Source organism: Osmerus mordax, chromosome 9 (assembly GCF_038355195.1).
Source record: "Osmerus mordax isolate fOsmMor3 chromosome 9, fOsmMor3.pri, whole genome shotgun sequence".
NCBI classification, from domain to species: Eukaryota; Metazoa; Chordata; class Actinopteri; order Osmeriformes; family Osmeridae; genus Osmerus; species Osmerus mordax.
In genome coordinates this window covers 1,235,392-1,262,539 of record NC_090058.1, presented here as the reverse complement: position 1 = coordinate 1,262,539, position 27,148 = coordinate 1,235,392, and the positions used below count along the sequence as shown (strand labels likewise).

Here is a 27,148-nt window from a genome sequence, read left to right as displayed (position 1 = left end):
GGAACAGAGAGAACAATGTGCATTGTGTTCCGCGACAGTGACAAAGTCCTGAGACTCTACGAACGTGTCGAAGCGGGACTTGATACCCAGGAGGAGGGTGTGGAAGCGGAGCGGGAAGACCCCAGCATCTCCTTCTGAGTCAGCGTCGCCCTGGCGAACGTGTCATCACACAGCACCACACCTACCACACTGGTCAGTGTGCCACTGGGGAACGAGGGGCGGATGACATCATCGAAGACAAAATATGAGAATTGAGCTGTAGCTTGAGTCATGAAACAGGGAAACCAGCACTTCTGAATGAAATGAAAGGTGTACTTTTCCCTTCAGACTTTAACAAGATGCTGCCGCTATGAACACTGAAAAGACCAAGAACTGTAACTGTCAGAGAGAATGTGATAACGGTGAACAATCATTGGCTCTTTTGTTGATTTGATGTTTCCCTGCTCTGAACTGCCCCGTTTTTGCTGTCCAGCTAAATTTGCATCTGCAGAGCGGCTTCCTGGCGCCATCTGAGGCAGACTGTGGTCCACATCGTGAGCTGTCCAGCGCGGGCCGAGCCAAACCCACAGGCCTCATTTGAATGTGTTTGTTTTCCTCCAGACACACCTGCAGCCTGCGGAGAGCAGCCAACAAACAGAGCGGGCTTCCAACACCCAGAAAAACAGCTCTTTAATATTGTCCCAGCGCCGTATTTCCCTCCAAAGGCGTGCTTCCATGGTAACGGGGGTCTGGCTTGAGTAGCCGTGAAGCGATTGAGGAACAATAAGTGTTTGTGTGAGAGGAGGGCGGCCATCTTTCCCCTGGTCCTAGCGTGTGTCGGGTCTCTCCCCCGTCACACGCCCAGCTTGTGTCGGGTCTGTCCCCCGTCACACGCCCAGCTTGTGTCGGGTCTCTCCCCCGTCACACGCCCAGCTTGTGTCGGGTCTCTCCCCCGTCACACGCCCAGCTTGTGTCGGGTCTCTCCCCCGTCACACGCCCAGCTTGTGTCGGGTCTCTCCCCCGTCACACGCCCAGCTTGTGTCGGGTCTCTCCCCCGTCACACGCCCAGCGTGTGTCGGGTCTCTCCCCCGTCCCACGCCCAGCGTGTGTCGGGTCTCTCCCCCGTCCCACGCCCAGCTTGTGTCGGGTCTCTCCCCCGTCACACGCCCAGCTTGTGTCGGGTCTCTCCCCGTCACACGCCCAGCGTGTGTCGGGTCTCTCCCCCGTCCCACGCCCAGCGTGTGTCGGGTCTCTCCCCCGTCCCACGCCCAGCGTGTGTCGGGTCTCTCCTACACCAGAACCAAGAAGAGGAGAGTACTTCAGAGGGACAGGTGCATGTGGGAACAAGAAGCTTGAGAAGTTAGGAGCATTCATGCTCAGAAACACATGATCCATTATTTAATAGTGGGTTGAGGTCTCGTATTCATAGGGTGGCTGCATTCACAAAGGTACAGGGAAGTGTTTTTTCCAAGATGAAAAAAACAAAACAGCTCCAAATGAGGCAGTGTGATTGATGGAGTCAGATACGGTATATAGATCCATTGTTCCAGAGATAAGCAGCAGTTTACATGTCCGCTTGTGTTTGGCTGTTCTCACAGGAAATCAAGAGTTGCTAAATTAAACAAATGCACACTTGTTCCCAATCAAACATATTGTTCCTTCCTGCAAAAAAATACAGAAACCACACCCTCAATACATTGTGACATAATTTAAAGCAAACATTTGCCTGGCTTCACATAAACAGTCCCAGCTAGGAAACAATCCAGTCTTTTATAATAAAGGATCTTACTAGTGGATATTTGATTTCCTCCACGGTTGCAGAGAAACAGTTATTTTACAGAGGGGGGAGGTGTTTCTCTTTCGAATCCGAGCCACATTTCATGTTCTCGACAGCTGCAAGGAACTCTTCCGGCCTCTTTCCTTATCAAAGCAATTTCAGCTAAATGTTTGTAGCGTTGTTTGGCATCGTCTCAGAAGCCTGAGTGCTGATGTCCACTCACTTGTATCAGGGCTGATCTCAAGGCTGTGTTCTTAACTTAGCCCGTTCCCAGCAGTGGAGAGAGAGGAGGTCTGTGTGGTGTGAGGTAGCAGAGGAGTCCAGCTGGCAGAGTGAAGGAGGGTCCACGGTGACCCAGAGGCCCTGTCCTGGGGCAGCTATCGGAGATCTGGGCCCAGAGCAGGGCTGGATGGTTCCCATGTCACACCAGCCTCATGTGGACATGCTTTATAGCATGTTTCTCTTTACTGCATGGACGCTCGGAGACCTTTATTTTCTTGTCATGCTCTGCTCCGTGTCACCCCCAGAGCTCCCTGGGGTCAATCCCGTCCCTGGGAACTCTGCCCCGCGCACGGAGGGCTCGCACGGGCTTGGGGAAGGGAAGAGTTTGACAGAAAAGCAGGGGAGGATATACTTTTAAGAGTGAGGAATGTTCTTTGGCCGGCGAGCGAGGCAGAAGGATGCAGGAGAGGACGTCTCAGGGCGTGGCCCTCTGGCTCCCTACATGGAGAAGCCTTGTGTCTCAGAGAGCCGCTCTCAGGAGGATGTGGGACGTCTCTCTGAAGGCCCGACCTTCGGTTGACCTTTGGAGTGCAGGTGAGACAACCGCTGCGTTGATTAAGGGTTAGGAAGTGTGTGGATATCCTCTGATGTCGCAGGAATTCTCTCATTAAAGAGGGTCATGTTGACGGTCAATAGGAATCAGATCACGGAATAAACAGGGGTGTTCCTTCTCCTCTCACAGTGCAGACACAGTTTGTGTTCCCTTCGCTAAAAACAAGGGGGACAAAAGTTTTTTTTTTTTTTTTAAAGCTTACAAACATTTGTCCAAACAGAAGTTCACATACGACTGAGACTTAACAACTCTTAATGTCATGCCACTCAAAAAAATCAGAGACTGTACATAATCCAGCTGCTTGAGTTGTGAGTAGGTCTATACTTGGATGAGACTCAGGCTTCTGACGTCTCAGGGGATGTCAGGGAAATATGTCAAATGCAGCATATGTGGTGTTCACCCCACAATGTGGTGCTGAACATTCTCATGAGGGCAGAAAACAAGAAAATTCCATCCAATTAGTCTATATTTGGGAGCTCTGGATAATGTAGGTCTTAATGGCCTGAATTGAGGCAATTAGGGAGAGCCCCATTAACATATTTAAGGGGTATGGTTCAGCTGCAAAGCTACGTCAAACCTCTGTTCTACTTGTTGTTTTTCCCCCCATCTCTCCCGTCTCTCCCCTTCTCATGTCTGACAAATCGTTTCCAGCTCATTTACAATGCTCAAACCGCAGGGAGAACAATAGCGCTCGGACGTGGCCCGGCACTGGCTGCAGAACCTGTCAGACACAGGAGAGAGCTGCTCACAGGAAACACTTTCTGAGATAACAAGATAGTAAGGAGAGCAGGCCTGCTGAGAGGCCATGGAGCACTCCACATAGGGGAAGAGAGAGAGGGGAGGAGAGGAGAGGGGAGGAGAAAGAGGAGACGAGGACTGAAGTCTCTTCCATGAAGGCTTGTTTGTGACTTGTTTTACCTCTCTCAAGTAGGTATCAAGACATGTATTCATTATATTCACATTATACACCAAAAGTCATTACGTTTCATAATGACATGTAGCAATCTATAGACGTCATTACCGGTGCTGGGAATGGTAATGTTGCTGGCTAACTAAGTTCTGTGACATCACTGGCTTTCAAAGCGTGCCAGGGCAAACAGATCTCCACTGACAGGACAGAACAGGGCCGGGACAGAGCAATTACTCTCTTTCAACACACACACACTCTCACACCCACATATGCACACTCACTTACAGAGAATTTTTTTGTTGGTTCAGAATTCACCTCTTTCAAATTTAAATATAAATTTCTTTCAACGTTTAAAAAAAAACGTTAAAAGAAAAAAAATCCGATCCAAAAATTCAAGGTTCTGAAATTCAGGTTGCTCGAACAGTAAAATTCTGATCCAAATTATTATTTATTTTTGAATTGAAGCTTCAGAAATTCAAATAGAACAAAACTCAGGCTGCTCAAATTCAAATGGTGAAATTCAGATCCCAAAAATTTGACCCAAAAACATTCCATCCAAAAAATGAACAGTGACTACAACTGCAATCAGGTACATTTTGTTTACTGATTATTTACAGCACCACACCGTCACACATTGTTTTTTGATTACCTAACCTTTAAATTATAGTTAGTTTCTCTAGGGGAGTATTAGTCCGAATCAGATTCCTGGAAAAGCAACTGATTAACAATACAATGTAAACACAAAGCTCCAGCTGGGTGAGGGTTGAGCTATACAGGTGACACAGGGGACTCTGGGATGGGAGATCAGGGATCAGGGCGATCTTTCAGTCTGATTGATGGGATTGCTTGTTTTGCTGGAGCCCAAGACTAGACCACAGGAAGGAGGTTGTCTTCAAGGCCTTTGTGTTTACGCTCTGAAGACCAGGGTGAGAGGTCACACAGGGCTCAGGGAGATGCACATATAGATCCATTAGCTAGTGGCCAAACGATAGAGATACAGACAGAGAGAAAAAGAGAGAGAGACAGAGAAAAAGAGAGAGCGAAAGAAAAAGATTGTGAGATATGGTGAGACCCCTCCCCAGCCTCTTTCCCTCTCTCCTTTCCTCTCTCTCTATTTCCCTCTTTCAATCTCTCTGTTTCACTCTCTCTCTCTCTCTCTCTCTCTCTCTCTCTCTCTCTTTCTCTCCCCTTCCCTCTCCTTCCCTCCAGAGTGGTGGGAAAGTAGAAAATAGGGAAGTGGCGAGCCCTCTCAAGATCAATGAGCTTGGTGGAAAAAGGAGTGGCTGAGGGCGACCAATGAGGGCTGGGTCACTGGGAGCGAGGGGGGGGGGGGGTGGTATTAACGTAAACAAGGAAGCCACCTGATGTGAGCGGGGGTCAGATAAACTCACAGCCTGTCTCCAAAGCAGGTGCTTCCTGAGTCCTGCTCTCTCAATCAGCTCAACTGCTCCGACGCTGTCCCTCTCTCCCTCCCTCTCCCTCAATGTCTCTCTACCTCTCTCTCTCTCTACCTCTCTCTCTCCCTCACTGTCTCTCTACCTCCCTCTCTCTCACACTGTCTCCTTCCCTCTCTCTTCCTCTCTCTCTTTCTCTCAATTTCTTTCTCTCCTCTGTTTCCTCCTCTCTCTCGCTCTCTCTGCCTTTCTCTCACTGTCTCCAAGGCTAGCTCTACCTCGCCCAATCTCTCATCTCATCATTCTCTCTACATATTTCTACTGAACGTTTCCTAGAAGCCTCCTCCTCTATTAGTGGAACTGGAAGCATGTTCCAACACTGATCTCCATGAACTTTCCTTTGTGGCCAGAAGCCCCTCTGAATGTGATGGTGCCAATGCTGACCAGAGATGGCAGAAGTACACACATCCTCCTCAGTCGAAGTATAGATACTCATGTGGACTCTGTGTGGACTGACATATACTTAAGTAAAAGATAGCCATTACTATACCTGTTTTAGTGTCACACAGGTATCTGGACTTTACATCATATTAATACATTAATACAAAAATACACTCAACACATTTGTCAGGAATACTTTTTGACAGTGACAATTTCGAACATCTCCCTCATATATGGCCATAGGTGATCCGGAATGTCTCTATTCTCAGTCATGTCGACATCGCTAACTCCTTCTGTCTCATCCATAACGTACCTTTATTTGTTTGTTTTTTTCTGCCTTTTGAAACGTTTTGTAAAACATTTTTTATCAACCTTTCAAAACTTTTATTTTTAAATATTCTTGGGGAAAAGTGGATACATTTTCAAACTTTTTCAGAAAACTTTTCAGAAAAATAAATAGTGAAGTACTGATACCAGAAAAATCTAAAGTACACTATCCCATATCTGATGCTGAAAGTATTGTCTGAATAGAACAAGGCAGTACGTTAGGATCAGAAGGAAGAGGGGTTTTGGAGTTCTGCTCAGCTAAATGCGATCTTACTCCAGTTATCGTGTGGAGGGGTATCACATGACCAGTAAAGATAAGAAGAGCTAGCTGGTGGTCACTAGGGTTGCCTGCTAGGCTAAACAACAAACACACTTTGTTGGGGTCTGGTTTTCTGATAAAGAGCTAATTCCCTGTTACCTTTGTGGAGGGGCTGTCAGGTGGTAACTGGAGATTACACATTCTGCTGTGCTTTCTGCTACAGACAAACAGTCTGTACCAGGCTGATAGAATATCTCTCCTCTAACCTCTCAATCTATCAGATTCTCCAGCCCTCTCTTTCTCTCTCTCTCTCTCTCTCTCTCTCTCTCTCACTCTACCTGCTTCTCCCCCTCTCTCTCTCTCTCTCTCTCTCTCACTCTGCCTGCTTCCTCCCTCTCTCGTTGTCTATTGTCATTCTTCCCTCACTCATACACTCTCTACCTGTCTTCTCTCCGGTCAAAGTTTCTCTCTCCCTCTCTGTCTCTCTCCCTCTCTCTGCTGGCCAGTCTGGGATTGTTTTGTGCTGTCCAATGAGGAAGGAAGCCGGTGTGAGAAAGTGTTTTTTTGAGACCAACAGGAATTGGCCTCATCACAAGCGGTTCCTCTGCTGGAACAATGCAGTGGCGTCACACCCCTTGACCGGACCAAGGCATTTCACATGGAAAAATGTTCCCAGAATTCCGCTCCCAGGCTTGGGGTAGGGCTGGGGCTGGGGGGAGGGGGAGAGGGCGTGGGGGCAGAGAGCGACAGATTCAACAGGAGAAGGTGACACTAGTCGACAAGCGGATGCTTGTCACCATGTACTGGCCTGTGTCAACAGGGAACCACGTTTTACCTGAATCCAGCTCTGAAAGGCACAAACACTCATGACTGAATACCCTCTGGTTCTGAAGTGTACAAACTTTTACCAAACTCACGATGCTGAACGTTTTCATAGTGGAAAAGAAAAGAGAGATAGAATGCATGACAGAACAAGTGGGATAAACTGGTGGAACTGTTATAAACTGGTGGAATAGTACAGTAACAACAGTAATAATAAAGAAAAGTAAGGATCTGACAATCCTGACCTGCATCCTCAGACAGCCTTCCAGCAGACCTGCTCCACACTCTCTGGGCTAACTGCTCTGCAGCAGCAATGCTGTCCTTCCACACTGCCCAGATAAAAGCCTGAGTGGAGAACTGAGTGTGTGTGTGTGTGTGAGTGAAAGGCCAGCGTACCTCAGGGATTACATAAGTGGTTAGTAGCGCCGTGTTCGTGATTACCGTGAGAGGGACCGCGCAGACCTTCTCTCAGAGCCTTATCTGCCCCAACACATCGTACGCAGCTCGAGCTGCTGGCAGAGCGCTGAGCAGCATCGCATCGCCGTGACCTGTTACAGACGGCTTTAAAATATCCTCACAGCCGTTTTTAACGTCCTCACAGCCGTTCAGAACGTCATCACGTCTTCACAGTCCCAGCACCGCTGTGGACAGAGATGCCGTGTTCGTCATTAAGGATTAGGGATGCTCGTAACTAACCATGTAACCGTCAAACGACAATACGAGTGTTGGTGAAACAGTCTCTATATTTAGCATTGACGATTTTACACTAAATTTAGGGGTGCTTGAGTACCCCTAAATTTCATCTCAGCACCCCTAAAGATAATAATAAAAATAAAACAAAATCTTGAATTATTATGAATTATTATGATCTTAAATAAGTTTTAGTTCTCTAACGTAAGAGTTTGCAAACATGTCTGTTAGTGGCAGATGACTTTAAACAGGTTTAATATCCAGTGTCGCCATACACCTTTAATGTTGGTAGTCTGCCAGTAAAACCAAAGGAGAAGAAGTAGCCTAGTTAGTTAATTATATGGCGCAGATTAAGAACACAGGTCACATTCTCATTGGAGGCTGAGCCCCCCTAAAGGTGTGATCCTAGAATCGCCCCTGATATTTAGCAACCGTAAATCTAGCCTAACAAATCGTATTCAGCCACTAGCGACAAATCTAGCGACTCTGCTACTTTGGGAGTCTCAGTTTTCGTTGTTGGATTACGCTCTGGATAAGAGCGTCTGCTAAATGACTAAATGACTAAATGTTGTTGAGCAGCTGCAAAACAGCCAGCGCTCTCGAATTCAATGTGTTTTCGTTTTGTTAATCAGTTTTTGATTTTTGTTTTTTAAGTGTAATGGGTCACAGAAACTCGTCCATTCCAGCAAAAAAGAAAAATCTTCTCGGTTAACTGATAATGGTCGTTAACGAGCGTCGGTTATCGGTTAAATTTCTTTTTCAAAATGAGCACCCCTATTAAGGAGCCAACGCTAACCCTGACCAGTGTAGACGTGATCAAAAGGATGTTGTCTCTGGTTTCACAGACTCTATCACAGACTGTCTGATGCCTCCCCTGACGCTACAGTTCTGCAGAGCGTATCAGCTCCTTCTAGAATGAGATCCTCACAGGTACAGGGAAGCCCTGCCTAACAGTCCAACCCCACACAGCTCATTTCAAACTGTAAATTTAACCCCAGGAGTGGTTATATACTCGGGATCCATCTCATTAGAGTGGACCTATATTAAGTGAAACACTCAAAACAAAAAGTAACAGTGCTGGTGTTAAATTAAAACTTTGCTCTACTAAATAGATGTAACATATAGAGCTGCTGGTTGTAATGTACAGTATAATATATAGCTGGTGGGCAGACTAGGGGTTAAAATTAGCTAGCTCTGCTTCGCTATCTAAGTCATTCATCACAGCCGCTGATAAATCACCTAGGAGTGTATGGGAAAGTTGCAGTGACACAGCGAGATTAATTAGGAGTGATTAACTACTGTGAAGTTTACATTTCCTTTCATACAGAACCATTAGAAACAGCTGTGATAGCTCCCTACTTGCTTGGCCCACCATGGCACTACAACTCGTCATGTGTTTTGGTATGAGGTGTTAGTATGGAAGGAAGTGGAAACTGCTACCTGAATGGACAGTTCTAATGGTGGGGTTCCTGTGTCAGATATGAAGATGACAGAGAGCCAATCAGAGCCCAGAGGAGAGAGGGCAAATCATCTTAGAACAACAGCTGGCCAATGAGGGACCTCCTGGGCTCCTGTCTGGAGCATTGAACATCATCCCAAAGACCACCCTGGCTCTGGGAGGAACTGGTGGATTCATCAACAGCCTTTTCCCCAGCCTCAAGTCCAGCCCCAGCCTCAAGTCCAGCCCTAGCCTCAAGTCCAGCCCCAGCCTCAAGTCCAGCCCCAGCCTCAAGTCCAGCCCCAGCCTCAAGTCCAGCCCCAGCCTCAAGTCCAGCCCCAGCCTCAAGTCCAGCCCTAGCCTCAAGTCCAGCCCCAGCCTCAAGTCCAGCCCCAGCCTCAAGTCCAGCCCCAGCCTCAAGTCCAGCCCCAGCCTCAAGTCCAGCCCTAGCCTCAAGTCCAGCCCCAGCCTCAAGTCCAGCCCTAGCCTCAAGTCCAGCCCCAGCCTCAAGTCCAGCCCCAGCCTCAAGTCCAGCCTCCAACCCCAGCCTCAAGTCCAGCCCCAGCCTCCAGCCTCAGCCTCCAACCCCATCCTCAAGTCCAGCCCCAGCCTCCAACCCCAGCCTCCAGCCCCAGCCTCCAACTCCAACTCCAGCCTCCAGCCCCAGCCTCCAGCCCCAGCCTCCAACTCCAGCCTCCAGCCCCAGCCTCCAGCGAGGCTGCGCTGTTTACCATCTCCCTTGAAGCCCTGCAAGGTTTCTGGGCTCATTATATGATTTAACAAAGACCTTCTGCTTATTGTTTGACCTGAAAGTATAGGTGAGTATTTACACAACTTGTTCTGATGAGGTCAAATGCTGTTCAGTTCAGACTCAATAAAGCACAACAAAAGATGATATTGCTGTTCATTGGGACGAAAGTATGTTGTAAGTGCTTCTTAGTTAGCATGGCCTCTTACTGGCTTAACACAACAGAAGAGGAGAAAGGCAACTATCTCTGTCACTGGCAGTGAGGGTTCGATTTCACTCACAGTATTCAAACAGATGCTAAAAGCTTTTTGACTATGAAAGTGAGGCTTTACATGAGAGAGTCACATTAAAAGTGGAGAAAGAAGAATGAGCTAGATATATAATCCTTCTTATGGCTGTGATAAACTAGGAGGCCACAATGAAGACAATTCAAACTCAACAAAACTACTATCCAGTGTTGTTCAAATTATGTAAACACTCTCCCCCAATATTCGGTATAAGATATTTTCATACAACTTAAAAGCATTCGCCTTTTTAGCATATGTCTCTCTCTTATGGTTCTTCCCTTGGGCAATTATTTGTTTTTTTCACAATGTATGCTTCATGTTTTGGCTACCTGCAATGTTTGGGGCTATCTCGTTGTTATGATCAGTGACCTATGCACTTTTGTAAAGCTCTCTCTTGGAAGTCGCTTTGGATAAAAGCATCTGCTAAATGAATAAATGTAAATGTCTAATATTTCCTATCCTGAATAATCAGTCCGAACAGAGAAATTATGGGCTACACAATACAGAAACTACATTCCAAAAAGAAACACCACACTCTGCTTACTGCAGCTTATTTTATGTAGTCATAAACATTTAATACCCCTATCATAGCGCCAGGAGAGTGTTATCCCATATAGTGCCTGTCATATGGACCCACAATACACACCTGCTTGGCCACAGACAGCCAGGGTTGTCTCACATGTCTAGCAGCAAGGATTATCTCACAGACAAGGTCATAAACTCATACCTAATTCCCAAAACGCACCATGTAAATCGGAAGCAACGTTAGGAAATGACCTTGGCATCCACCAAATGGGGAAAGGACAAACCAGGAATCTCAAATCCAAAAGGAAAAAACATCGGAGCTCCAAAAATATCCTACATTCCTTCAGAGTAAATAAATAATAATAATACCACCCCACAAGAGAGGTCATGTGCCCCTGAGCAGGAAGGGGAGGAAGAAAGGAAGATTAAGGATCATTAGTTCTGGCTATAATTGAGCCAAAATCACAGTGTCTTATCACACATTATCACGCCATCCACAGAACTGCATGACAAGGTGAAATCATTAGATTCCAATCAGGCTCATAATGATTAGAGGTTAAACAGAGGGACTTCCTCGACTTCTAAACACTGGCTCCCTCCCTTTTCCCTGCTAGGACCGTGTGTGGGTGCACAGAGGCCTCTACTGTGCACGAGGAGAGGCAAGCACCTGTTTCAGTACTACGCACCACAACAAGTAGATTTATGTGTGAACCGTGAAGCAGCCAGCCTGCGGGGCCTCTGAAACAGGGCCGGGGGGCCTCTGAAACAGGGCCGGGGGGCCTCTGAAACAGGGCCGGGGGGGCCTCTGAAACAGGGCCGGGGGGCCTCTGAAACAGGGCCGGGGGGCCTCTGAAACAGGGCCGGGGGGCCTCTGAAACAGGGCCGGGGGGCCTCTGAAACAGGGCCGGGGGGGCCTCTGAAACAGGGCCGGGGGGCCTCTGAAACAGGGCCGGGGGGCCTCTGAAACAGGGCCGGGGGGCCTCTGAAACAGGGCCGGGGGGGCCTCTGAAACAGGGCCGGGGGGCCTCTGAAACAGGGCCGGGGGGCCTCTGAAACAGGGCCGGGGGGCCTCTGAAACAGGGCCGGGGGGGCCTCTGAAACAGGGCCGGGGGGCCTCTGAAACAGGGCCGGGGGGCCTCTGAAACAGGGCCGGGGGGCCTCTGAAACAGGGCCGGGGGGGCCTCTGAAACAGGGCCGGGGGGCCTCTGAAACAGGGCCGGGGGGGCCTCTGAAACAGGGCCGGGGGGCCTCTGAAACAGGGCCGGGGGGGCCTCTGAAACAGGGCCGGGGGGGCCTCTGAAACAGGGCCGGGGGGGCCTCTGAAACAGGGCCGGGGGGCCTCTGAAACAGGGCCGGGGGGGCCTCTGAAACAGGGCCGGGGGGGCCTCTGAAACAGGGCCGGGGGGGCCTCTGAAACAGGGCCGGGGGGCCTCTGAAACAGGGCCGGGGGGCCTCTGAAACAGGGCCGGGGGGCCTCTGAAACAGGGCCGGGGGGGCCTCTGAAACAGGGCCGGGGGGCCTCTGAAACAGGGCCGGGGGGCCTCTGAAACAGGGCCGGGGGGCCTCTGAAACAGGGCCGGGGGGGCCTCTGAAACAGGGCCGGGGGGCCTCTGAAACAGGGCCGGGGGGGCCTCTGAAACAGGGCCGGGGGGCCTCTGAAACAGGGCCGGGGGGCCTCTGAAACAGGGCCGGGGGGGCCTCTGAAACAGGGCCGGGGGGGCCTCTGAAACAGGGCCGGGGGGCCTCTGAAACAGGGCCGGGGGGGCCTCTGAAACAGGGCCGGGGGGGCCTCTGAAACAGGGCCGGGGGGGCCTCTGAAACAGGGCCGGGGGGCCTCTGAAACAGGGCCGGGGGGGCCTCTGAGCTGGACTGAGGTGATCTGAACGACTCTCTTCACACCAACACACACATTCCCGCTCCGCAAGTTCTCTCTTTCCTCTTCCTGTGCGATGGTTTTTTTCTCCTATTTAAGAGACGCCTTGACCCTCAGCGAGGACGGATTTCCTCAAGGCTCGCGACTTCCACGCACACAATTGGGTCTGCGGTCGGACATGATACGTCAGCTGAGTCCGCGCAGGAGCAAGGCGTGGACAGCCTTTCATACATGTCCTTCAAAAGAAGCACAAACACATACAAACGTCCAAACACCTGGAGCAGGGAGAAGAGAGACTGACACACTGATCAACATGAGACCGTTTATCAGCCATAAAAACACACTTCCTCAAATGAAGCAGAACGTGACATCACAGACCAGATGCATATGTGGTTGTCAGGCCAAACTGGTTGTCCCTGTGGTCGCCATGGAGATGACCCAGTGGATCAGTAGTGTCTGTAGAGAGGCATGGGCCCTGCCTGCCAGGATGGGGACATCACTGGGTGGTAGTGCCACTTCCCTGTCTATATGACTGATCCGGTAACTCTGGATGCTCAAGGTCTGTGACACTGCTTGTAAAAAGGGCTATACAAATATATTTTATTTGATCGCTTTGCCCAACCTGGGGAGGGTATGGTGATCATACACATCACTTGTCACACACACCATGCTCAGATTACACATAAACTGATCTTTCGTACTCCATTGTGGACTAACACAACTCTTCTAACATAGAGTAGTTGTTCTCTTAATGAGTGATCCTGGGTTATCTCCATCTATCTCCAGACTGCAGGCCGGCCTGCCTCCAGAGGAAACTGATCGTTTAGCTGTTTTTCCGAGGAGCAGTTTAATCACTTAATAAGCCATGTCCTCTCAGCTCCGGTGTCACCTTATGCCCCAGCACCAATGACCAGTGTCAGTGATTAAAGTGTGTTGTCAGTTCTGGCGTAAGGGTAGGAGACTGCTGGCGTCCGACTGTTTGCTAAACACAACACCAAGAGGGTGGTTGGAAAGCTCCAGAAGAGCCTCAGGCTGGGGTTGTCTGATTAAGCCACAACTCAACAGCAGGTGCTCTAAATATACTCCTCTTTTGTGCTTGTCATTATAGAAGAGGACAACAAGTTAATTTACACCTACAAATGTTGTGATATTAGTTTTTAGCTGCGACCAGCAGCTCTATGACTAGCTCCATCGATTGGTTGGTGGGTCGCTCCACTAAAATGTCTGTGTGGATGCATGTGTGGTTGCAGCTGTTGTGAATTGATAAGATTGATAAGAATGTTTTGTCTTACATCTCAGGAAGTCTGTCTTCAGATGTGAGGACGGCCTGTCTGCTGATGGCTGCAGCAGCTCCTGATCCAGGCAGAGGCGGAGGTGGGGACGGGGTAGGGGCGGGGACAGTGGTGGGGAAGGGGCAGGGACAGGGGCGGGGACAGGGGGGGGGAAGGGGCAGGGTCGGGGACAGGGTCAGGTACGGGGGCAGGGGTTGGGACAGGGACAGGGACAGGGGCGGGGGTAGGAACAGGGGTAGGGAAGGGACAGGGCCGGGGACAGGGGGGGGAAGGGGCAGGGGCCGGAACAGGGCAGCATCGCACGTACTAAGCGACAAAACCAAAATAACCATGTCTTAGTGTTGATTTGGGTGGGAAACAAGTTTTTTCCTGATTAGTTCTCCATTCGACATAGAGAACATGACATAGCTCGACCTGAATGCTGAATGCTGTACCTTACATTACTGTACCTTACATTACTGTACCTTATATTACTTTAGAATTACATAAAATATTCTCAAAAATAGCAACACTTACTGGCAAAGCTCAGGAGCCCAAATCCAAATATGCTTTTCGTACCTTTTTGTTTCCTGATCAAAATGTTATTTTTGGGAGTGTTCGGAAGCAAGCTTAAAAGCAGCAAAACAATCAGAAGGCAGCGTTATAAAACACTGCCACCAAGACAAATGATGTCCACTAAAGGTCTGCAGATGGAATTATGGAGAGCCTATGTCTAGTTTCCAAGCCTGTGTTGACACAAGACCAGCATCGGAGAAAAAAGCATGTTGGGGTATTGTTTGCATTGGCTGAGGGTAAAATAACCTGAAGGCCAGGGAATAAAATGTCCTTATTATTTCAGGCCAGGTTTTCAAATCTTAAAATACAAACATAAATATGGGGACAACAGTTTTAACAAAATGGTGGAGAAAGTGGTTTGGTGAAGTTAAGAATGTGTAACAGAATTATTCAGAGTGTGTACTACAAGATGCCTCTACATGCTATCTCATGAATCCAGTATCATTAGAAATTATTTAATTAATTATTAAGGTCATATTAACAGCACATCCCTCTCCACAGCACATCCCTCTCCACAGCACATCCCTCTCCACAGCACATCCCTCTCCACAACACATCCCTCTCCACAGCACATCCCTCTCCACAGCACATCCCTCTCCACAACACATCCCTCTCCACAGCACATCCCTCTCCACAGCACATCCCTCTCCACAGCACATCCCTCTCCACAGCACATCCCTCTCCACAGCACATCCCTCTCCACAGCACATCCCTCTCCACAGCACATCCCTCTCCACAGCCTGTGAAGGTGGACGGATGTCTGGTGTGTGTGAGGGTCCCTCCGGAGGCTGTTCCACCACCGTGCCACAGCTCGTCTCCTGTAAAGGTCTTCAGGCTGATGGAGGCACATCCACCGCAACAGATCACAACGACATGAGCCTGTGGAGCAGGTGGAGCAGGTGTAGCAGGTGGAGCAGATGTAGCGGGTGGAGCAGGTGGAGCAGATGTAGCGGGTGGAGCAGGTGGAGCGGGTGGAGCAGGTCTAGCAGGTTGAGCAGGTGTAGCAGGTCTAGCAGGTGGAGCAGGTGTAGCGGGTGGAGCAGGTGTAGCGGGTGGAGCAGGTGGAGCGGGTGGAGCAGGTCTAGCAGGTGGAGCAGGTGGAGCAGGTCTAGCAGGTGGAGCGGGTGGAGCAGGTGGAGCAGGTGTGGGCGTAGCTTGTCCCTGTGGCCTCCTCTCAGTCTTGCCCATACTGGGGTTGGAACTCAGGTCCTCTGACTTGAGTTTCAAAAGTGACCACCGCCTTTATAAACGCCGCTCACCAGCTACACCACCGAAAACGAGATGAACTTTGATGGCGTGGGTGAGCGGTTTATACTGAGTGAGTTTAACCAATCCAACCCCTTTGTAGCTCCAGCATGAGCTTGTGTCTCACAGAGCAGGGATCTGTCCGTGCACAGCCCATCACTGGCCACAAGTCCTCCTCAGGCTCCGTGCGGGCCGGTGAATGGTGAGAAAGGGCCTCTGATCCATGAGGAGATGGGAGATGTCTGGGCCTCTTTCTCACACGGCTGTTTAGACAGAAAATACTCAATAGTCTATTGTCTCTGCCTTCTAGTGACTATGCCTCAGACCAATAAGTCATAGGTGGGGGGTGGTGTAGATGAGGTCATCTCTGCAGGAGAGTTGTACAGCCAGACACCTTCATCTAGCGAGGGAACGTTTCCTGAGTCCGGTTCCCTCACTCTCTCACTGTAAATCGTCCAGGGAGGGGCGCACTGCGCCCTGAGTGATAAAGGCCAACAATGCCAGAGCTCAGTGTGAATGTTCTCTAGATTCAGCTGTTCTCTAGATAGAGCCCTTCGATTATTTGTTTAACAACTTACATTTACTCATTCACTCCCTGTCTGTTTCCCTCTAACAATAAACATTTGATCTTAAACACAGGAGAAGTTATTTTACATAGTATTGCTGAATAACAATGCAGTTCAGAGAGATTCGTTGATACACACATGCCATATATCAACCACAGTTTCCACAATTAGCTATCTAAATGGAAGCTCTCTAATAAATTATGCACAAACGAAAAAAATTAATGCTGTACTACATGTATTGTCTTCCAAAGGAACTTGCAGAGATATAGCCTATACACCTATAACATTATCCTCAAACTATGACGTAACCGGCACGTTGTTAATCTATTAAATAATTCACCGGGGTAATAAACAACTTACACTTCCCTAAATGTCCATAAGAACTGGGGCTAAAGATGAATGATTTTGACGCTTTACGATTAGCGTTGAAGGCTCATTAATATACAGCTGCATGTGCAAATGTATCACGTTTCATCTTCTTCTTAGACTATTTGATATACCTGCAAGATTTGTTGCCAGGGACAACAACGCAAACTTCAAATCCCATACAGGATATTTAGAGATTTTGGAGCACACAAACGCGCGAAAGCGTTGGACTCAAGAAACAGAAAAACGATTTATTAATATGTCTATTTGGAAGTTTGTCTGAAAAAAAAGCACTGTTATTAAATGTGTTGTTGTTCCACAAACTAAGACGCTTCGGTCATAAATCTTCTTTCTCTCTGTAAGGGATGGTGGACCAAGAGAACTGGGATTGGCTGCAAGGCTGCGCTAAAAAGGGGGCGGCGTTTACTGATTGACAGTATTCATAATGACAACTCAAGTATATAAACTGAGAGAGACGTCAAATTCCCGTTCATTAAGAAACAGTATGCTCCGTCACTGATGTACTACCACATGTACACGGCATTATTGGCTTCAAAAGACGTGCGTTTCTACATGGTCGAAGCGCATTTGCACCGACACAACACCAAACAAAAACACTTCGCCGGCAGGATGGATGGCCAACATAAAGACAGACGAATGACTAATTTGTGGATATTGACGTTAATTTTATGCGTTTAACCTGCATTACTGGATAACAAGGTTTTTTCGACTTCTGCTGGTTACGGAATCGTGGAGCTGGGTCTCGTCCTAAAGGCTTTTGAATAAGGATATATTTATTTATCTTTTCCATTTATCGAATTCCCCATCAACACTTGGAATAGGAGCTGTTTGGAGAGAACAGGTTACTTTTGAAAGGATACGCACAGCAACTCTGAAGAATGGCACTTTGGTTTTCCATTATCGTCGCAATTATTATAGCCATATCTACGCAGGTAATATTTTTGCAGAAATATGGAATACCTGGGCAATTAAATAATGAAAAGTTTGTAAAAGAAAATGGTATTGCATATGTATTTAAATGTTTGTATTTCTTTAGGTTCGGGGATCTGGTGTATTCGAGCTTGATCTTCATCAGTTTCAGAATAGTAGAGGTTTGCTGGCGAATGGAATTGCTTGCAGCCCTGCCTGTAGGACTTTTTTCCGTGTGTGCTTGAAAAATTATCAGAACGTCGTGTCACCTGGGGACTGCATCTTCGGCCAAGCTATCACACCTGTACTGGGCACCAACTCCTTCGGCGTAATGAGGGATGGGCTCAGTGAACCAATTCGTCTGGCGCTCAACTTCGCATGGCCGGTAAGACGCACAAGTTTGCTGGTGCCAAAAGATAACACTCAATTAAGCGCTTATTGTTCAGACGCATTAAACTTTCATGCGTGTTATATAACTAATAATGAGACAGTGCACGCCGATGATAATAATATGTTTCTTTCTCCGTAGGGTGCGTTTTCATTAATAATTGAAGCCTGGCATTCTCCCTCAGATGATCAACCTGAAGGTGAGAAGTCAGTAAGGACACCGCTAGGGGGAGACACGTGCATTAGGGCGCACACTAAATAACACACGTGCATTAGGGCGCACACTAAATAATTCTATCATTAAATAAAAATATTCACACACAACCTTTTTTTTTGCCAGACTAAATGTGTACGAACTTTTGACATACACCTGGAATTGCAAACATTATGGGTTTGTCATGTGTTAGGATGTTGCATGCCAGAGATCATTTTTTCATACTCTATCTCCAACACAATTGAACTTCCTTTAGTTTATTTTTGGCGTGGGAAAGTGAGCAGGCATAAGTGAGGATATTTAGACCTTGCCAAAATCCTCTGGCGGGCTTTCCTGTATTTTACACCTTTTTCTGTTCCGTCCTTTGGAAGGAGAATAATGGCTTGAACATGTTTTTCTGAAATATAGGAAGGGGACATTTCAATTGCAGTGCACAGCGCACTTGAACCACTTGAAAGAATAGCAGGCAGGCCTTGATACAGTAGAATGTTTTTGTCTGACAGCAATATGTAAAGACAACAATGTTCTCTTTTCAATCACAAAAATAATAAAAGCTGATTTTGTTTTTGTTGTAATCCTCACAGACACCACCAACTCGGATTTATTGATAAATTATTTTGCCATGCAAAGAAAGTTGGGAGTGGGGCAGGATTGGTCCCAAGGCGTGCAGAGTGGGAAGCAGACGGAGTTAAGGTACTCATACCGGTTCATCTGCAAAGAAAATTACTACGGGGACAGTTGTTCCAAAATATGCGTTCCGAGAGACGACCGTTTTGGCCACTACACCTGCAACACTGAAGGGCAAATATCCTGCCTGCAAGGCTGGAGGGGAGAATACTGCGAAGAACGTAAGCAATCCGAGAGAAAATATGAAATTATTCTTTACATTTGTTAGGTCTATTAAAGAGTTTTGTGACAGAATGTCTAGTCCTAGTATTGTCAAAAACCATTTGTCGACAATGCCTGCCGAAAAAAAAGAAAAGACCAAAAAAACTGGAAATGGTCTTTGCCAGTAATTTTGTAATTGTGAAGGGACACATTTAAATCGCACTCACCTAATCCAACTCTAGACTCTTGATTTGTCAGATATCTGTGCGCATGCGGGCATCATAATCCCGGCCTGCTTTCTGTGGGAGCAGCACGCGCCGGGTTAATCGCGGCATTATTATCCGCCACGCGCCACTAAATTGCGGGCTCTATTGTTGAACGGGAGGACAGCAGCTGCAAACGGGGTTCGAACTGCCTACCGATAACAATGAAAGCAGCTGTCCGCTTTAGAGAACACAGCATCTGCTCCCCCTAACCAGCCGTTAAACACTAGTCTTGTAACCATGCTAAATCAATGTCGCACAGGCGCAGCAAATTAGGGCTTCTTTGGAAATGGCCAGGTAACAGGTTAGATTTCACAAGAAGGTTTTTTTTTTTTTTTTTTTTAAGGTGACAAATAAAAATTATAGGCGTAATCAATGTAATGATTTGTAATGAAAGGTTTGCGTTTAAAAGCAAACCTTTTAACACATTGTCATTATTGCAGCGGTCTGCCTTGAGGGATGCAGCACAAAGAATGGAAATTGCTCACAGCCAGGGGAGTGCAAGTAAGTGAAACATCGCACATCATGACGGGAGCCATGTCCCTCACAGTACTTGAATGTCCGTTTTTGTGAGTGTGAACATTAGCGCAGCAGCCATTAAGGTGTTGTTTTCTGGTCTGACAGCTGCAGAGAGGGCTGGCAGGGCACATTCTGTGATGAGTGTAAACGGCATCCGTCCTGTAAACACGGCACCTGTGTGCAGCCCTGGCAGTGCACCTGTAAGGAGGGCTGGGGAGGCCTGCTGTGCGACCAAGGTGAGCTCAATCACAACCCACATCCAGCGCCAAACCTGCAGAAATCAACAACAAATAAATAACAAATAACCGTCAAATTACACAAGGGAGAAGTGTGTAAATAATTAAAGGGGGGAAAAACTAGTCAGTTTATAGACACCCTAGAACTGGAGGAAGGTAGAGAAAGCAGAGGATTGTTTTAAATACAAACATCGGTCAACAGATCTGAACTACTGCACCCACCACAAGCCCTGTGCTAATGGCGCCACCTGTATGAACACGGGCCAAGGAAGCTACAGCTGCACCTGCCGTCCGGCATTCACAGGGGTCAACTGTGACACGGAGGTCAGGGAGTGCGACAGCAAACCCTGCCACAATGGAGGCCGCTGCCTGGTGAGACCGGAAGCCCGTCGTTTCCCACAACACACAGCACCGGGTTTCCTGTTTTTGTCTTTTTTCCCTCAATCTGTCCAAACCTCTATGCTTTAGTAGGGAAAGGTTACCCACAGATAAACGTTTAGAGGAACTGTTGACCTAGTTCCCAGACTGTCCTGTAAATATGCTGTCATTTGAACCGATACGGAGGGGGCATGAGCTGAATGTGGCATTGGCTAGCAAATCTTCCCAAGGTGCCTTGCAGAAAAACATACAGCGGCCTTTGCTGGGATTGTTTCCTGTGACAGATCAAGGTGATAAACTCTGTAACTCTCTGACCCCCAGGACGTGGAGAAGGGCTACAGGTGTGTGTGCTCACAAGGGTTTGAGGGGAGGCAGTGTGAAACCCGGGTGCTGACCTGCGCTGACTCCCCCTGCTTCCATAACGGGGAGTGCAGGGAGAGAAACAGCGGGCGCAGCTACCTGTGTGACTGTCCCAGGGGCTTCACCGGACTCAACTGTGAGAAGAAAGTGGACAAATGTACCTCACTGCCTTGTACAAACGGTAAACGCACGTCTCTTCTCTGTGCTTTTAGGCCTGGTTTCCCAGACAAGGATTAAGCCTAGTCCTAAAGTACAATTCGATAAAGATCTCCATTGAAAACATTTTTAGTCTAACTAGGCTCAATCCATTTCTGGGACACTGGGCCTCAAAGTGTTTAACGTTGGGGATGATTATCTTCCCCTGTGGCAGGCAGTGTGTTTACAGACGTGTTGTCCTTCTCAGGAGGGCGTTGTGTTATCTCCGGTAACATCCGCCAGTGCAGCTGCATCTCTGGTTTCACCGGCCCGCGCTGCGAGATCAACATCAACGAGTGTGCCGGTAACCCCTGCGCCAACGGAGCCACCTGCGTCGACCGCATCAACGACCACACCTGCATCTGCCCGGCAGGGTACGCAGGCCGCGACTGCAGCAGGGTGTCTGACCGCTGTGCCTCCGCGCCGTGCCTGAACGGAGGGACCTGCAGCGGGGGAGCCAGAGGCCAGCCGGCAGCCTGCGTCTGCCCCGCACGTTACAGCGGCTCCCAGTGCCAGTACTACAAAGTGCCTTTAGTCATCACCCCCAGCCCCAGCCCAGACACGGGGCCCAGGCAGCTGCTGCGCTGGGACACCGTGTGTCTGGGCGTGGGCCTGGTGGTGGTCCTCCTGGTCATGCTCGGTATGGTGCTTGTGGGGCTGCGCCACGTCCAACAGCAGAAGAAGAAGGAGCGCGACGCCAAGACCATGAACAACCTGTCGGACTTCCAGAATGAGGTCCTCCTTCCTACGCTCCAGGTGAAGAACACCAACAAGGAGGTGGACCTGGAGGTGGAATGCCCTCCTGAGAAGTTCAACCACAAACACGTCAACTATCACCTGGACTACACAACCTCCAAGGTGTACAAGGATGACAATTTTAGTGCAGAGAAAGATGAAAACTGTGAAAAGGCGAGAGAGGAGAAGATGTCGTTGGGCAGAATATACAAGTAAGAGGACAGGGAAGAGTTGTAGACAGACTGTCTGTGCCAGGGCTGACATTTACACCGTGTTGAATTTTGTATAGCATCAATTAACAAAATGGACGTTGGCCAAGTTTCTTCTAGGATGCTGACGTGTTGTATTTTCATTTTCAGTGAAAGGCTGCAGTGTAGAATATCAACGATATGTCCTCAGAGAGATTCAATGTACCAGTCTGTGTTTGTAATAGCTGAGGAGAAAAATGAGTGTGTCATAGCAACTGAGGTAAGCTGTCAGTATCATTTTCACCAAACACTGAGCATATTTCTTTCAACAACATGTACCATTACATCAATCAGCATGCGTCCGTGTAAAACTGTCTCGTTCTCTCCCTCTCCCAGGTATGATACATGGAAGGTATCGCTCTGTCGAGAAAGTGGATATCTTCTGCACTGTTTACAGGTGTGGAAAGACTGGGATTTATTTAACTGCAATTTGCTGCTCTTGAAAAACTTGATAACTGGACCGAGCCTGTGAGCTCTATGAATGCAATAGGACCTACCAACCTTCGTTAGAATGTAAGGATGAAACAGACTGAAAAATAATACACAAAACAGACTCGCACGTTTGACCTTTGGTGTGATTATTAGGTTCAAGCCCTTGACAGACTTAGTCCAAGTGCATGTTTGGAAAACAGGCCTCTGTGTTCATGCTTGTCTGCTCTGCAGCAGAACGAGAGGATTGTGTTTGAAGACGCTACGCATAATTGAGATCATGAGCAGCATCCAATCAACTACTCGCCACTAAGCCAGCAGAAGTGAGCTTCTATTATTATTCCACCCTGGTTAAGTGGGGAAAACTACTGGAAACGGTTCATTTTTGGGGGGGAACATTTTAGAACTTTGTCCATTTGTAAATGACCTTTTTTTTTTAACTTGGATAACGAATGTATGAAGCCCAAATCACACAGCCTTAAGGATGGACTTACAAGCAACTACAAAACAGCCCAGTCTCTTCTTGAAAACTTTGCACAATTAATAAAAAGAGTTAAATAGAACAATTGATGCAATACTTGGTGCAGTGCCAGATAATTCAAGATGAAGCTCTGTTAACTTGTCATTATGCAACACTGCCCAATAACAAACAACACCAAGAACGCCTTTAATCGAAATTACTGAACCAATAATGTTATTTTTAAGATTAGCATTTCACTAGATATTTAATATTATGAAGCACTGATCTTTCTATGTTTTATAAAATTATTTTGTATATAATGTATATTTATATGGTTAGACATCTGAAGTGTACAGTGTTTTTAATTTGGTGCCCAAGAAGTTGAATTTATTTTTTAATGTTGTTGGTCTTGTTTTTTTCCTGGATTCAAACAATGAACACATATCTGGTACACTGTTGTTTGTTGGTCTCATGCGATGTTGAGTGGTCAAATATATATCTATAAATCTGACTAGATGTTGGAATGACCCAAGAACCTTCAGCTGAAGTTCATCACCTGGTGTGGAAGTGGCTTCATTGTCTAGATAATGTCTAGGTGCAACATACGAGTATCGTAACCCTTGACCCCAGGATAATGTATGATCCTGTGGAAGTCACCTTCATCCCATGTGTTGAGAGGCATGTGTCTTTGTGATGTGAAATCAATGTGCTTGCAATCATTCAGTGGACAGTAGTGTAAGCTACCGCTTAGACAAAAGATATATATTAAAGTCTGTATGTTAAAACGATTCATTCTTGAAACTAACACTGTCTAGCAGTGACACCTGTTTACTATTGTACATCTACAGAGGATTGCTATGGCCGAACAGCATGGTGAGTGTAGTGTAAGGTACCACATCTCTCTAAACCAGGGATGTAACCTCCCTCCACCCCTCAGACCACTGTCTTCTGACTGAGTGTGCCCCGAGCAGCCAGGGACCAGCCTGCCAGGACAACTTTGAAGATGTCACTTCTATGCTAACTTCCCCAATTCCTACCCTTCAATCTCACTCATTCATCTGTATTTATTCTGCTAACAATATCACCTAAACATTTGTCCTTTCCACATTCTTGTTTGCTTTTGGACACCAACCACAAAGCCACACGTTTTCATTGTTACAATCAAAGCATCCTGTTTGTGACCAAGTGACATCATTTCCTGCTTCCTGTCTGATTCAAATGTAAAATGCGCCAGCTATCAACATTCGACATATCATAATGCCTCAAAAAGTGTGTTATCAGAATCATTATGGATTTGCATCCAGGGTTCTAATCTTTTCCTTTAAATAATACATATGATAATTCCGGAGAATCCAAGAAGAAATGTACAGGAACACCATAGGCGGAAACCCGGGGGGGAACAGGGGACACGATCCCCCCATCCTGGGAAAAATTTGATTTGTCCCCGCCAATAAATCACTGTAAACATAAAGACATTTAAATCATATTAATAATATTCATTTAACATATTATAATTTGGGCTGTGTTACAGCAGTAATTTTGTTGTCCCCCTCAGGAATTGTTTTTGAGAAAATGTCATATAATTGGCCCCCCAAAAATTGACAGCAGATTTTCGCCACTGAGGAATACATTAGAAATGTGTCCCGTACCAATCACTCCATGTTGTACAGTCAAGAGTTAACACTTGGGGGCAGTAAATTATACATGAGATGCCCTCAGTATAACACAGACTAAAACGTAATGTTGCATACCACACAAATACAAAAACATGTTGACAGTGGCTATGCTCCATTGTTTGGAAATCATAAATCATAATGAAGCAGTTTTATTAAACGCATGCCATGTCATTCTGCTTTTTGAAATCATGTCATGAAGTTTTTTCTTACAATTCTCGGCCGTTATTGTTTGATATTGTAACTAATGTGTTCCCCAACACAATATCAAGTAGTCTAACAGGTCAGAGGGAAAGTAACGTGCTTTTACTGGTTTATAAGATGTCCAGCCACAATCACAGCCAGATGCATCTAAAGAGGAGCAGACGTAATGAGCTTTAGAACGACCGTGATGTAATGTGTCAAGCTAATGCCGCTATATATAATTAATCTGATTTGCTACTGAGATACCACTGCCTGTTAGCACGACCGTAGCCAGGTTGCCTGTCGTAGCGTAGCACATAAATATTTTTTGTTATATTTTTATATCAATATATTAGGGGGGATATATATTAAGATTACGGCCTTGCCTGTTAGACACTCAAGGAAATAACGGGAGCCGTCTTTTTGCAAAAAAAACAAAACAGTAAACGCTCTTATAGAAAAATAGACACTGAACGAAACCAAAACCTACTCCTATGTCTAACACTGACTGTATTAAGTTTTACACTAAGTTTTAAATATATTAAACGACTTCCTCTGTGATTATCGGTACATCATGTTTGTTCAATCATCGCGTGAAAATTACGTGTAATAAATAAACCATTTTGGAAACACGTCGAACCCGTTAACTAAAACCTTGCATGCGAGTGTGTCTGTGTGTGTGTGTGTGTTGGGCCTATGTCTGTTTTTGTCGAGTCAAATAAAACAAGCTAAACTGTAAATCGTTGCCTGACAGCTTTCCTGCACTGCCATGCTCGCGAGTGGGATGGGATTGGTTGCGTTACACCTAGACCAGCCTCTTCTATGATATCATTGGCCAAGAACATCCCGTACTGTAGCGTTCCAAACAACAAGTACACGTGTCTGCACCACTGAGATAAAGTAGCTGGGACATTGAAAGGACCTGAGTCTCCTGTGAGCACAGAGAACGAGCCGTCCTGAAAGACGTCTACAGAATAAGCACGAGTATGATTTAGTATTCTGGAGTTATGCTTGAAGATAGGGGTTTCTAGAGAACCAGACATTGTGCCAAGTCGAGTGCATTGGAATGCATAAGAAAGCAGAGTGACCATCATCAGTAAAATCGGAGTTGCCCCACAAAAACTCACCCATCTGGCTGTCAACTAACCGCAGCGCAATGAAGCTCCAGGACATTATTGCAGAGAAAAGCAGCCTGTGGATCTTCGGATATGGCTCTTTAGTTTGGAAACCAGACTTCAAATTCATGAGGAGCAAAGTCGGCTATATTAAGGGATATAAGAGGCGCTTCTGGCATGGAGATAATTTCCATCGAGGAGACAAAGACATGGTAAGGTTTTACTTTTAAATATGTGGTTGCAGTTGGTCAAACTGCTGCCACATTTTTGGTTTAAGGCGAGAGAGAAATGTTTCTGGATGTTTTTAAGGTTTATACCGATGTCTGCTCTCTCTTTCCAGCCAGGAAGAGTCGTCACTCTGGTGGAGGATAATGATGTAAGTGGACAGTCTGACAACAACTTTCAGTATTTAAACCTCAAGCTAATTAAACCACTGACTGCTTCTAGGAACTGAGTCCTTTTTCTTGCAACAAGGCAGTGATCAAAATGAAATTTTAAATCAAATCAGTCAACGTTTCATTCATAATTTGTACAATATTTGATCAGAGTTAATTCTGTCTCTACTGCTAAAGACATCTCTGACGTCTACTTCCTGTCCCCCACAGGCGTGCACCTGGGGGGTCGCGTATGAGGTCACTGATTCCCAGGTGGAGGAGGGTCTGCAGTACCTCCATGTGAGGGAGGCCGTGCTAGGTGGCTACGTCACCAAGATGGTGGAGTTCTCTCCTAGAGAGAAGGGCCAGGGTAAGATACTGGCCTTGGTGTATCTCGCTACCTCAGACAACCCCATCTACCTTGGGCCCGCCACCCCGTCCGAAATCGCGGCCCAGATCGCCACCAGCAGGGGCAACACGGGCCACAACATCGAGTACCTTCTCCGCCTGGCTGAGTTCATGAGGCTGTGCTGTCCTGAGGTGGAGGACGATCACCTGTTCTCCATCGAGGCGGCGGCGTTGGCCCTCCTGCTCTGAGCTGAAGAGACCAACCTGCTGTGACGTCAGGCTGGACACCTGCTGTGACGTCAGGCTGGACACCTGCTGTGACGTCGGGCTGGACACCTGCTGTGACGTCGGGCTGGACACCTGCTGTGACGTCGGGCTGGACACCTGCTGTGACGTCGGGCTGGACACCTGCTGTGACGTCGGGCTGGACACCTGCTGTGACGTCAGCCTGGACACCTGCTGTGACGTCGGGCTGGACACCTGCTGTGACGTCAGCCTGGACACCTGCTGTGACGTCGGGCTGGACACCTGCTGTGACGTCGGGCTGGACACCTGCTGTGACGTCGGGCTGGACACCTGCTGTGACGTCGGGCTGGACACCTGCTGTGACGTCGGGCTGGACACCTGCTGTGACGTCGGGCTGGACACCTGCTGTGACGTCGGGCTGGACACCTGCTGTGACGTCAGCCTGGACACCTGCTGTGACGTCGGGCTGGACACCTGCTGTGACGTCAGGCTGGACATCTGCTGTGACGTCAGCCTGGACACCTGCTGTGACGTCGGGCTGGACACCTGCTGTGACGTCGGGCTGGACACCTGCTGTGACGTCGGGCTGGACACCTGCTGTGACGTCGGCCTGGACACCTGCTGTGACGTCGGCCTGGACACCTGCTGTGACGTCAGGCTGGACACCTGCTGTGACGTCAGGCTGGACACCTGCTGTG

At 47.6% G+C, this 27,148-nt stretch overlaps 2 protein-coding genes across 2 annotated transcripts; both read left to right on the top strand.

Annotated features, from left to right (window-relative positions):
- The first annotated feature begins 16,858 nt into the window (after window positions 1-16,858).
- On the top strand, window positions 16,859-23,281 carry LOC136949539 (delta-like protein 4). The gene is made up of 11 exons (XM_067243859.1): window positions 16,859-17,282; window positions 17,387-17,644; window positions 17,789-17,846; window positions 18,445-18,708; window positions 19,395-19,455; window positions 19,576-19,706; window positions 19,909-20,078; window positions 20,406-20,625; window positions 20,848-21,586; window positions 21,734-21,842; window positions 21,959-23,281. The coding sequence occupies exons 1-11, from the start codon at window positions 17,229-17,231 to the stop codon at window positions 21,962-21,964; spliced, it is 2,070 nt and encodes a 689-aa protein (XP_067099960.1). The 5' UTR covers window positions 16,859-17,228; the 3' UTR covers window positions 21,965-23,281.
- Window positions 23,282-25,303: 2,022 nt separating this feature from the next.
- On the top strand, window positions 25,304-26,940 carry LOC136948968 (glutathione-specific gamma-glutamylcyclotransferase 1-like). The gene is made up of 3 exons (XM_067243133.1): window positions 25,304-25,694; window positions 25,823-25,858; window positions 26,088-26,940. The coding sequence occupies exons 1-3, from the start codon at window positions 25,524-25,526 to the stop codon at window positions 26,451-26,453; spliced, it is 573 nt and encodes a 190-aa protein (XP_067099234.1). The 5' UTR covers window positions 25,304-25,523; the 3' UTR covers window positions 26,454-26,940.
- The last annotated feature ends 208 nt before the right edge of the window (window positions 26,941-27,148 follow it).

Coding starts and splice junctions, on each gene's coding strand:
- LOC136948968 (XM_067243133.1), top strand. CDS start 25,524: ATGAAGCTCCAGGACATTATTGCAGAGAAAAGCAGCCTGTGGATCTTC. Junction 25,695..25,822: donor ATCGAGGAGACAAAGACATG/GTAAGGTTTTAC, acceptor CTCTCTTTCCAG/CCAGGAAGAGTCGTCACTCT. Junction 25,859..26,087: donor CTCTGGTGGAGGATAATGAT/GTAAGTGGACAG, acceptor TGTCCCCCACAG/GCGTGCACCTGGGGGGTCGC.
- LOC136949539 (XM_067243859.1), top strand. CDS start 17,229: ATGGCACTTTGGTTTTCCATTATCGTCGCAATTATTATAGCCATATCT. Junction 17,283..17,386: donor TTATAGCCATATCTACGCAG/GTAATATTTTTG, acceptor GTATTTCTTTAG/GTTCGGGGATCTGGTGTATT. Junction 19,707..19,908: donor AGGCCTGCTGTGCGACCAAG/GTGAGCTCAATC, acceptor ATCGGTCAACAG/ATCTGAACTACTGCACCCAC.